The sequence below is a fragment of the Otolemur garnettii genome, unplaced genomic scaffold, assembly GCF_000181295.1.
Source record: "Otolemur garnettii isolate 467f Iridium unplaced genomic scaffold, OtoGar3 scaffold00008, whole genome shotgun sequence".
In the NCBI taxonomy this organism is placed as follows: domain Eukaryota; kingdom Metazoa; phylum Chordata; class Mammalia; order Primates; family Galagidae; genus Otolemur; species Otolemur garnettii.
In genome coordinates this window covers 17,597,366-17,610,559 of record NW_003852403.1, presented here as the reverse complement: position 1 = coordinate 17,610,559, position 13,194 = coordinate 17,597,366, and the positions used below count along the sequence as shown (strand labels likewise).

Sequence of the window (13,194 nt, the reverse complement as noted above, 5' to 3'; positions counted from 1 at the left end):
ATGCATGGGGGCTCATGCCTGTAATCCTAACCTTCTGGGAGGCTAAGGCAGGTGGATCCCTTGAGCTCAGGAGTTAAAGACTAGTCTGAGCAAGAATGAGACCCCATCTCTACTAAAAATAGAAAGACTAAGCAGGCATTGTGGTGGGGACCTATAGACCCAGCTTCTTGGGAAGCTGAGGCAAGAGGATCACTTGAGCCCAAGAGTTTGAGGCTGCTGTGAGCTATGATGCTACAGCACTCTACCCAGGGTGACAGAGTGAGAGTCTATCTCAAAACAAAAAAATAGTATTCACTAAACAAATGAATGAATGAATGCTTCCTATTTAAAGTGAATATAAACATGTTCTCATAGTGCTATTCCCTGAGTTCCAAGCACCAAAGAAATGACACATAACCTCAAAACACTCCATGAATTGGGAATACGTTAATAGTAACATTGGGAAATACAATTAAAATTACTCTGATAATGCTTGAAAATACCTCATGAGAAGTAACCAGGATCCTCTGCAACAGAAAGTGCTAAGGCATATGTATAGCTTGTACTTACAGAAAATCTCCATACCAATTATGAAAATCCTGAAATACTTCCAGACTCGAGTTGGTCAATAGCTAGTGTTCCTGAGCCCCTCGCCCCCGAACATCCCTGTTTCAGGTGTTCCCCTAGCACTCCGAGATACTGCCTGATGCAGCAGGGGACCTCCAGGACCCTGCTTAAAAGCTGGACAGTACAGGTACCTTCTAAGCCATTAACTATTTTGATATCACCCCTGGAGGTGGTAGCAGTTAATAGATTAAAGGGAAGACCCTAAAGATGGGGATCTTGAAAGTTACAAGAAAACAAACCAATAAAACCATCTTGCCACAGCAGTTTGATACAACGAGCAATGCTTCCTGTTGCTGACGGCAATGGCAATGTCCCGTGTATACATAAGACATCACTTTTTCCATTGAGAGTAAAAAGCTTATTAAATTATCACCAAGGATGCACATGCCAGTTACTACTCATGCCATGGTTGTAAAGGTTGATGATTTTATCTATGAGTCACCTTCATTTCGCACATTGCTGTTGGCCTCATTTTCCAGAATTTCCCGAATGAAAGAAGCCGGCTTAGAATTATGCTAATGTCAATCCCTCAACAACAGCTGATAAGCAGGAAAAAAAAGGGACTTTATCTTTACTATAATGTGGACTTTTTTTTTTGTTCCATCCTCTTCACCACATTTAATAAAAACGAGTTTGGGTTTATATTTGTTCTTTAGTGTATTATCAAATGAGTCACACAAGATAAACATTTACCAGTTCTGGAAAAAGAGATCTCATTTTATAAGCTTATACGAGCAAATAATACCGGAAATCTTTTTTTGTTTGTTTGTCCTGTTTTGTTTTTTGAGACAGTCTCACTCTGTCACCCTGGATAGAGTGCCATCCCATCATAGCTCACTGCAACCTCACTCTCCTGGGCTTGAGCGACCTTCTTATTTCAGTTTTTATATTTTTAGCAGAGACGGGGTCTCACTCTTGCTCAGGCTGGTTTCCAACTCCTGAGCTCAATCAATCCACCCACTTCGGCCTCCCAGAGCGCTAGGATTATAAGCATGAGCCACCACGCCCAGCCAATACTGGAACTCTTGAGAGATATTCTGATTTAACTCCTGGGTCTACTTTGAAAATACAAAGGCGTTTTTTATTTTTTAATTCATATTTCACAGTAGAATTTGTATTATTATCACCACATTTTAACTGTATGTCATTTATAATTACTTGAGAAATAATAACAGTAATGTGAAGTCAGAATATGCTTTGAGAAAAATCTGGAGGAAAACATGCCAACTATTAATAGTGGTTCTCCTCAATGTATGTATATTATTTGGGTGATGGGTGCACCAAAAACCTAGACATCTCCACTACACAATTTGTCCATGTAACCAAAAGACGTAACCAACCACCTTGTACCCACCTATCAAAAAACAAAAATTAATAACGGTTCTCTGGCAGGGAGAGATAAAAGCAGACTTTCCCTTTCAACATAACTTATTATTGTTATATTTTCATTCTAATGGAAAAAAAATAAGGAGATTTTAAATTTGGAAAACACTAGGCCATTAAAAATGTCGATTAACAAAGAAATTTGTTCTTTAATATACTTTTCTACAAATAGCCAAATGCTTTTGAAGTTTGCACATCAATAACAAAAACACCATGTCACAGATCCTTAATTTAGTCTGAAACCTCCTTTCTTCATGGTCACAAAGAGGTTAATAACATGTTGGTCTGCAACTGTTGGTCTGCAACAGTCACCATCATGTGCAAGAGGCTGGCCTGAGCACCAGCCTGCAGCCTGGAGGCTCTTCTGGGCTTAGTGACACAATTTCTGTAGCCCAACCAATCCTGCCTACTCCCTACACCTGCAGAGGAGAAGGGGTTTCTAACAGCCTTGGATTTAGACTTTTTATGAATAAAACAAAGACCCTATGGCTACTTACCAAAAAGAAAACTATCCCATTCTGTTAAATTTCTATCTCCACTATTACATAAAAACAAGGAAAGAAAGCCACTGAATCATAATTGTCAACATCCAGTGAGCATGACCCACATGCAGGGTACCTCACTTAATTTTCACAACAGATGCATAAAACAATGTACTATTCAACTATCCATTTTACCTATGAGAATTCTGAGGCTCTGAGTGCTTCGTCCAAGGTCAATTAATTCAGAAGAAGGAGAAGGGAACAAATCCATACAGACAAGCCTGTGTTCGTATCTATTACTCCATCATGCTAACAAATCAGTAATTTCCATGGCTACAGTTGAGATTACATTTACTGGACCAAAAAAGATACATACCCATGTTAAGTTTCTCCTATCTGCAGTCCCTCTATAGCCTAGCCTTTCAACCTGAGACACATGTTGATACCTGTCCTTTATACTCTGGGTTTCTGTCAAGATAAAATTCAGTATTTGGTTAAATTGTTTTTTTGTCTTTTTTGAGACAGAGTCTCACTCTGTTGCCCTGGGTAGAGTGCCATGGTATCATCCTAGCTCACAGCAACCTCGAACTCCTGGGCTCAAGCAATTCTATTGCCTCAGTTTTTCTACTTTTAGTGGAGATGGGGGTCTTGCTCTTGCTCAGGCTGGTTTCAAACTCCTGAGCTCAAGCAATCCACCTGACTCAGCCTCCCAGACTCCTAGGATTACAGTTGTGAGTCACCTCACTGGCCATGGTTGAATTTTTTGTAATTTTAAAATATTTTTAGCAGTAACTTAATCTTCTCCAAGTGTGTAATTAACCTCTTAAATTTTCAGAATCTCATATTAATCCCAGTTGAGTAAATGGATGGATGCTTAAATAGATTTTAAAAATCTCTACCCAAAGGTTGAATCATATATCAACTGCACCCCTGACAAACGAAGATATTGGTGTCTGTGTACCTTTTCATTTTAAACAATATTTACACAGCCCAGTGTTTCTCGGAACAAGAAGCCTTGAGGCAGCCCATACATGAAAACCCCCATCACTATGGCAACTAGAAATGGCAATAACGGCACAGTGATTCATCATGCATCCTGAATAAAAATTGCTTGTCAGGGGCACAAAACAACTCAGAGTCATGCTTCACTGGAAAAGAACCCAGGTAAAGAATAACCAAGGAAGATGGTTCTTTTTACATGTTTATCAAATTTTAATAATCTTATGCAGGGACATCTATCTTAATATTAACTCCAGATCAGTGAGGTAGTTAATATGTATCCTGAAGAAATGTTAAGTCAGACACAGTGGCTCATGCCTCTAATCCCAGCACTCTGGGAGGCCAAGGCTGGTGGATCACCTGAGCTCAGGAGTTCAAGACCAGCCTGAGCAAGAACGACACCCCGTCTCTAAAAATCGCCAGGTATTGTGGTGGGTGCCTGTAGTCCCAGGTACTAAAGAGGCTGAAGCAGAAGGATCGCTTGAACCCAGGAGTCTGAGGCTACTTGAGCTATGATGAGGCCACTGCACTCTAGCCTGGGGCAACAGAGTGAGACTGTCTCAAAAAGAAAATGAAGAAGAAGAATTTGGATTTGTGCGATGTGGAGTTATAGATAAGTCTTAGTACGATATTTTCATTACAAAAAAAAATCACATAGACATTCTTACACATATAGTAGATATAATCATCAAATTTAAGATATAATATTACCTACCCTGAGGATAAAATCAGAGAAGGAAAACGCAAGAGACTTCAACCGCATTGGTAAAGTTTTAAGCTGGGTGTTACCTATGTCAGTAGTACTATAGCACGACCTGCTATAGTGCTCTTGGTTCCATTTTGTACATGCTTTTCAATAATTAAAAAGAAAAATCTCTATCTGAAATGAGAAGCAATTAAAGAAACGCTTTAAGGATTCAGGCGTGAAGTGATGGAGGCTTACCTACAGTAGTGGCAGTGAGGACAGAGGGACAGGATACAATAGAGAGAGATACGGCAGGAAAATCAACAGCACTGGGTAACTGACCAGACGTGGACACGAGGGAGAGGAGGGAGACAAGGTTTCTGCTTGATCTAGGGAATGGATGCTGGTGTCTTTCACTGAGATAGGGAAACAGAAAAAAATAAGCAAGATTTTAGAGGGGATGAAAGGAGAATAATGACTCTGGTTTTCTGAAAGTGTGACTCTGAAATGTTTTCAAATAGAGATTTCCAAGAAGCAGTCAAAACTCTAAAGATGAAGAGCAAGAACTGGGTTAAGGATAGATTTGGGAGCCATCAACAGTGAGCTGGCAGGCCCATCACGATGGCTCATGCCTGCAATCCTAGCACTCTGGGAGGCTGGGACAGTCGGATTGCTTGACCTTAGGAGTTCAAGACCAGCGTGAGCAAGAGCAAGACCCTGTCTCTACTAAAAACTGAAAAATTAGCTAGGTGTTGTAGCGGGTGCCTGTAGTCCCAGGAGGCTGAAGCAAGTGGATGGATCACTTGAGCCCAAGAATTTAAGGTTGCTGTGAGCTATGACGATGCCATGGCACTCTTCCCAGGGTGACAGTGAAACTCTGTCTCAAAAACAACAACAACAACAACAACAAAACAGTGAGCTGGTCTTTAAAGCCATAGACTTGGACAAGGGAGAAAGTGTGGGGGAGTGACGGTAAACCGAAAAGAAAGCTTAGGAGGGAACTTTAGGGCAACAGAGGAGTCACAGAGGAGACTGAGCAAGGAGCCTGAGAAGGCTGGAGGGAAACCACAAAAGCATATGATCCTGACAGCTGAGAGTCAAAAGTGTTTCAAGAAGGGAAGGATGGTGGAGAATGCCAGATTTCAAAGCAGGCTCAAGGGAGGTAAGAACTAAAATGTAACCAGTGGATTTGGCAAGCAGAAAGTCTTTGGCCATTTCTGAGAAAGGGTGGGGAAGGAAATCAGAGCGGGAAAAATGGAAAACTGAGAAGGAAAGCAGAGACATCAGCTCTGAACATCTTTTTCAGGAAGTTTGGCTCTGAAGCCAAGGAAAGAGGGAGAGCGAGAGCGAGGAGGGAGACGAGCTGTGGAAGGATTACTGATTTATTAGTATTTAAATGACAATAAAGGAAAGCTGCAAAAGGATGACTATGTGAATATATTCACATCCATCGAAAGAAAAGAATCACAGCGAGGTTCTCATGCAGACAACGCCTGACAGCAAACATACTTAAGTTAGGTTAACACTCAATAGCTGTTGAAAGAATGCGTGAACTGGATAAAATTCAAACCACAAAGCAGCACATGACAGCAGGAAGAAAAAAGCATGTTAAGTGACTCCTATTAGAAGAGACCCCACACAGGCCTCTCCCCTCCTGCCATCCACCAGTGCACAAACAACCTTTGGCACCCAGTGGAAGAATAACTTGGAGCATCAGAGACAAGAAAATTAAGTTACTATTCAACAGCTTTTTAGTTCTATTTGCTATTCATTTTCCTGAGAAACAGCCATTATTAATTCTTACCAGCTTTGGAGTTTTCAGGATGCTTGTCAGGGTGACATTCCAGAGCTCTGACCTTAAATTCTGCCAGGATTTGTTCAACCTAAAAGAAAAAATCATTGTTTAATAGAAGGAATCCAACTGAAATAATGTGAAGGAAGAATCTGGGCAGCAGTCCTCCCAAAACTGCCACAATTAACTGAACTCTTTATTTTTTGACTCTTAGATTTCTATTTTGACTTTTTACTCTAAGAAATAATTTTCTTTCTTTTTTTTTTTTTTTAAGAAATAATTTTCTAGGCTCGGCGCCTATAGCACGGTGGTTACAGTGCCAGCCATATACACAGAGGGTGGCGAGTTCAAACCCAGCCCCAGCCAGCTAAACAACAATGACAACTGCAACAAAAATAGCCAAGCATTGTGGCGGGCACCTGTAGTCCTAGCTACTTGGGAGGCTGAGGCAAGAGAATCATTTAAGCCCGAGAGTTTGAGGTTGCTGTGAGCTGTGATGTCACAGCACTCTACTGAGGGTGACATAGTCAAACTCTGTCTCAAAAAAAAAAAAGAAAGAATTTTCTAAACAACCAAATTCAGAAAGCATCTATAGAAAGCTCCTATTGAAATAGCACTCCAATAGCAATTTGACTTGCTACTTTACATAAATGATGACCTAGGACACCTATGAGTTCAACATATGTACATAGTTTTTTATTTTATTTTTTAGAGATAGAGTCTCACTTTGTCACCCAGGCTGGAGAGTAGTAATATGTTCACAGCTCACTGCAACGTTGGACCCCTGGTCTCAAATGATCCTCCTCCCTCAGCCTCCTAAGCAACTAGGGAGACTACAGACACATGCCATCATGCCTGAATAATTTTATTTTTGTAGAGATAGGGTTTCACTATGTTGCCCAGGCTGGTCTCGAACTCCTGTCCTCAGGCAATCCTCCTGCTTTGGCTTCCCAAAGTGCTGGGATTATGGGCATGAGCCACTTCATCTAGCCTCAATTTATTTAAATATTCAGTATGGTCAGATAGCTTTCTCCTAAGAATATAAAAATATATGTTCACATATCGGAATTCTTCAAAGATGCTTAACCACCATTCATTATTCAGAGATGGCTATCCCTGAGTTGTAAATTATAAGTTAAAATTTATATATTATCCATTCTATAGTGCCTTCTTTCTGCCTTTTGACCTTTATCTTTTTTTATTAAGAATTTTGTGGCCAGGTGCAGTGGCTCACACCTATAATTCTAGTACTCTGGGAGGCTGAGGGGGCGGATTGCTTGAACTTACTGAGTTTGAGACCAGCCTGAGCAAAAACAAGACCCTGTCTCTACTAAAAACAGAAAAACTGAAGCAAGAGGATCACTTGAGCCTAAGAGTTGGAGGTTGCTGTGAGCTAGGATGCCACGACGCTCTACCCAGGGTGACAGCTTGAGACTCTGTCTCAAAAAGAGAGAGAGAGAGAGAATTTTGCAATTAAAAGAAAAAGGACATAATTCAAACCTAATAATTTTGTTACCAGTTAGAAGCTTTATTAGAGATTTTAATAGGGAAAACAGAAACTCCAGCCCAAACTAAAATGAGGTTTGAGGGCCATCCAGGATTTGATATGATTTGACTTACCCACCTAACCCCTCTTATCATGAATTAAGAGTTGGCTTTAATAATCGTAACTGCAATGACAGTAGCAGGAAGCAACAGTGGTTATATGACTCTCAACCTGATCGCTGGGTTTCAAATCTCAGTTCTTCCATGACATTCAGGCCACTTCTATGTATCTAGGGTTTCCGTATCTTTACATCAAATGAATAATATAAATTAAGCACTTAACACAAAGCCTAACCATAATAAGAGCTGATAACAGTGGCTATAATTAAATACCAGAAACTTGTCCAAAGTCATTCAGCTAGTTAATAAAAATGCTGAGTTTTTAAACAGTGGCTCACACATGTAATCCCAGCACTTTGGGAGGCCAAGGCCAGTGGATTGCTTGGGCTCAGGAGTTCAAGACTAGCCTGAGCAAAAGCAAGGCCCATCTCTAAAAACAGGCAGGCATTATGGTTGTGCCTGTAATCCAAGCTACTCCAGAGACTGAGGCAAGAAAATCACTTGAGCCCAAGAGTTTGAGGTTACTTTGAGTTATGATGATGCCACAGCACTTTACCTAGGGTGACAAAATGAGGCTCTGTCTCAAAAAGTCCCAAAACAGGCTTGATGCCTGTGGCTCAAGCGGCCAAGGCACCAGCCACATACACCTAAGGTGGCGGGTTCCAATCCCCAGCCCGGGCCCGCCAAACAACAATGATGGCTGCAACCAAAAAATGGCCGGGCATTGTGGCGGGCACCTGTAGTCCCAGCTACTTGGGAGGCTGAGGCAGGAGACTCGCTTGAGCCCAGGAGTTGGAGGTTGCTGTGAGCGTGATGCCATGGCACTCTACCCAGGGGGATAGCTTGAGGCTCCATCTAAAAAAAAAAAAAAAAAAGTCCCAAAACACAGCTCAGTGCCCGTTGCTTAGTGGTTAGGGCACCAGCCACATACACTGAGGCAGGCAGGTTCAAACCCAGCTCAGGCCTGGTAAACAACAATGACAACTGCTACAAAAAACAGCCAGGTGTTGTGGCGGGTGCCTATAGTCCCAGCCACTAGGGAGGCTGAGGCAAGAGAATCGCTTAAGCCCAGGAGTTTGAGGTTGCGGTGAGCTGTGATGCCACAGCACTCTACCGAGGGCAACATAGTGAGACTGTCTCAAAAAAAAAATGCTAAGCTTTTTGTTAAGTAAGAAGTCAGACTTTAAATCCTATAATCTTAACCATTGTTTTATATGGCCAAATTCTTCAGACTTAGAAAACTGATATGGGCTACGCATGATAGTTCACACCTGTAATCCTAGTGCTCTGGGAAAGTGAGGTGGGTGGATTGCTTGAGCTCAGGAGTTCGAGACCAGCCTAAGTAAGAGAGAGACCGTGTCTCTACTAAAAATGGAAAAATCAACCAAGTGTTGTGGAAGACACCTATAGGCCCAGCTACTCGGAAGGCTGAGGCAAGAGGATCACTCGAGCCCAAGAGTTTGAGGTTGCTAGGCTGTTGCCATGGCACTCTACGCAGAGCAACATACAAAGCCCAGACTAATAATTCTATTCTTTTCCTTGTTACATTTCTATTGAGGACCTCTTGGAATAACAGGAAGAAACAGACTTCCTGTTAAGAACTGCAATGAAGGGTAGTGCCTGTGGCTCAGTGAGTAGGGCACAGGCCCCATATACCAAGGGTGGTGGGTGGCGAGTTCAAACCTGGCCCTGGCCAAACTGCAACAAAAAAAACACCTTCAATGAATCATGTGTTTCTTCTTTCTAGGTGCTAATCCTTTAACCATCAGTCACCATAACTCACTTATATAACAAATATAATTTAAAAGTAGACTTGTTTTTAAATTTTAAAATATTAAATATTCTACAGTGTAGTGATAAGCATATTTTTTTTTTTGAGACAGAGCCTCAAGCTGTCACCCTGGGTAGAGTGCTGTGGCATCACGGCTCACAGCAACTCCAACTCCTGGGCTCAAGCAAGTCTCCTGCCTCTGCCTCCCAAGTAGCTGGGACCACAGGCACCCGCCACAACGCCTGGCTATTTTTTTGGTTGCAGCCGTCGTTGTTGTTTGGTGGGCCCAGGCTGGATTCGAACCCGCCAGCTCAGGTGTATGTGGCTGGCGCCTTAGCCACTTGAGCCACAGGCGCTGAGCCGTGTTAAGCATTTTTAATTGACAAAAAATTTTATGAATACTCACAAAGTCTGCTTAAAAAATTTCTATCACTACAGAATAAAAAGTAAAAGCCTTTTTTACCCCTATTCCCCCTATTCCCCCAAGATAATAGGTTCTATCCTTCACACTTTTAATATATATACATGTATATGTACCTTGGGGGTTTTAAATAAGACAAATGGACAAAATTATACCTATCTACAGTAGAAAGTTTTGGGTTTTTATTGTTGTTGCTGTTTTTTGTTTTTTAATCCATATTGCACTAGAAAACTTTCTGGTATTGGTCCACAAAATCAAATGTGTCAAAATGGTTAATTCTCAGCAGTACTACATGGGTGATTGTTTTTTCTTCTTTGTTTTCTGGAGTTTTGCCAATTTCATGTGTGTAAAATTAACAATAGTCCGTATGTTTTTCCTTACTTTTCATAGTTTTAACCATCACAAAGTTTATCAGAGACCTCCTGTAGAGTTCGCTCTGGGTAAACTAGTAAACTGGGTTAGCTTGGCTTGCACACGTTCTGTTTGTCTCCTGGACTCCCCACCCCATGTGCCCCATGCCAAGTGCAGCCCAGAGGCAGCTGAGGCCCTCCAGTCAAGGTCCACTGAACCCTGCCTTCCTAATCCAATGTCCAGTGATCTGGAAAACTGCCTGTCTGTCTTGTTGGCCAGCGAATAAACAAAATGTTCAACTTTACTCGTAATCAAATAAATCAAAACATTCAAAGGAGGATAATAGCGAGTATTACTGAGGGCACATAGAAATGAAAGCTCATGCTCTCCTGGTGAGGATGTATAATAAATACGTGCAAGGTTTCTGGAAAGCAGACAGGATGTATAACATATGAAAACCTCTTTGATCTGACAATTCCAATTCTAGGAATTTGAGGAAATAATTAAAGATGGGAAAAGACTTTAGCAATAAGAAAGTTGAATGAATAAAACATAAATTTTAAACAAAAACTTATGTGTTCAATAATAGATATTTGTTACAGATAATTGTAATAAAGCTATAAGCTGGAATACTTTGCAGTCATTAAAAAATCACCTTGTAGAAGACTTTTAACAACCTGAGAAAATTTATACATTTCTATGAGGAAAGGTAAGATATTATATGCAATATAAGTCCATATAGTTTTCTCTCAGAGGAATTATGTAACATATATATAATGATAATAATAATTATTATTAAGATTATTGAGTGCCAGGCGCTGTTCTAAGCACCTTACATGTGGTGTCTCATCTGGTTCCCATAACAACTCTATGGCCTGAGTGCTTTTATTTTTCTTATTTTGCAGCTTAGGAAACTAAGATATAGAAAATTAAGTAATTTTCCCAAGGTCACACATGTAGAAAGAAGCAAATCCAGGAAGTGAATCCACACAGCCTGACTGCAAACTCATGAAAATATATAGATATATAAAATATATAAACATATTATAATAAAAATTTTATATATAAAATATATACAAATAAATATACTATAAATCTACACATATACGCAAGTATTTATTTACATAGATACAGCATATATGCACTGATAATTAACATGTATACTGTAATAGTCAAAAATGTTTAACATTTGGGTTAACATTTTTCTTTGTGCTTTCTTTGTATTCCACTTTTCCTTATGGAGTATATTTTAATTTCAGAACTTAAATTTTAAAACTTGAAAATTTACCTTTTCCATAGCCTGTTAGCACAATATTTTGGTCTACGAAAGAAAATACTCTGGCGTGCAATGAAGACTAATCTGATTCCCGCTTGGATAAATCTTCTCTAGATCCCCCCAGCCACACAAATGCTGTCATGTCCATGCAACTGTTTATGACCATTTAATAGACCTCTTTTTTTTTTTTTTTTTGAGACAGAGTCTCACTATGTCACCCTTGGTAGAGTGCTGTGACATCACAGCTCACAGCAACCTCCAACTCTTGGGGTTAAGCCATTCTCTTGCCTCAGCCTCCCAAGTAGCTGGGACTACAGGTGCCCACCACAACGCCTGGCTATTTTTTTGTTGCAATTGTCATTGCTGTTTCGCTGTCTCGGGCTGGGTTTGAACCCGCCACCTCTAGGGTATGTGGCTGGCGCCCTCACCACTGTGCTACGGGCATCGAGCCTTAATCGACCTTTTTATAAGACCATTTCAAGCTTCATTTCTTCCCTGAAGTCTTTCCAGATATTCTTTCTTTAATTCCTGTTGTACTTCCAGGTGTCCTCAAACTACGGCCCACAGGCCACCTGCAGCACACCTAGGACATTTATCTGCCCGCCAGGTGTTTTTGCCACCACTGCTTGTCCTGCTTAGCAGCCGACTCCTCCCGGGGCCCACAGGCCGGCCCTCCAATGGTCTGAGGGACAGTGAACTGGCCCCCTGTTTAAAAAGTTTGAGGACCCCTGCTTGTGTTCAGACCGTTTCCTCTGTATTAGCTTTGGCTTCTCAATTGGATACCAACTTCTTTATACGCTAGCACCATGTCTCACCTTCATGTTTTGTTTTGCTGTTTCCCACCTGGCCTCCCATCACTTCTAGTACTGACCCAATAGTAAGTGTTCAAGAAATACTCGATTATATGCTGACAGATATTCTTCTTCAGGTAACATCACTGTGGTTTAATAGGAGCTTTCTGAAACATGGTTTATTCATTATAAGAATGAACTTATTCTAGTGATGGAAATTCATTCGCTGTAGAGTGTGCTGCAGAGAAGCGAAGATCCATTTTAACAAGTGACCTAACTAGTGCACAGCATATCAATTCACTCAGTTTGACACTGGCTCTTTCCATGGGCAGCACCCATAGCTCAGTGGGTAGGGCGCTGGCCACATACACCGAGCCTGGAGGTTCGAACCCAGCCTGGGCCAGCTAAAACAGCAATGACTACTGCAACAACAACAAAAAGAAATTGGTCTTTCCCACAACACTCTAGATATTAGCAGTATCCCTGAAATAAATAAGAGATCCTCCGAAGCGTTCTAATCAAATTATAAATAATTAAAATGTAAGCCATAGTGGCTCAGCGCCTGTGGCTCAGGTGGCTAGGGCACCAGCCACATAAACCTAAGGTGGCGAGTTCGAATTCGGCCCGGGCCCGCCAAGCAACAATGATGGCTGCAACCAAAAAATAGCCAAGCATTGTGGTGGGCGCCTGTGGTCCCAGCTACTTGGGAGGCGGAGGCAGGAGACTCGCTTGAGCCCAGGCGTTGGAGGTTGCTGTGAGCTGCAATGCCACAGCACTCTACCCAGGGTGACAGCTTGAGGCTCTGTCTCAAAAAAAAAAAAAAAAAAAAAAATGTAAGCCATAGAAACCATTTGAGCCACAAGATAAATAATGGTAGTATTTGGATTAATACCCTTAAAAGTATAATAACTTCCTATTAATCAATAGTGATAAAAATAAATTGAATAAGCAAATAAATATAAGAGAAAGGATAGCTTTTCTTCACAGAAGAATTCCAAATAAGAAAGAATGAGGAAAATAAAAAGTTACCAT

General features: G+C 41.0%; 1 protein-coding gene across 1 annotated transcript in view; it reads right to left on the bottom strand.

Annotated features, from left to right (window-relative positions):
- The window catches only part of DNAJC12 (DnaJ heat shock protein family (Hsp40) member C12), a 42,354-nt gene that overhangs the window by 24,601 nt on the left and 4,559 nt on the right, over window positions 1–13,194 (bottom strand). The window contains exon 2 of the mRNA XM_003783621.3: window positions 5,960–6,038. Within this exon, the coding sequence (XP_003783669.1) occupies window positions 5,960–6,038 (79 nt within the window). The remainder of the gene's footprint in view (window positions 1–5,959; window positions 6,039–13,194) is intronic.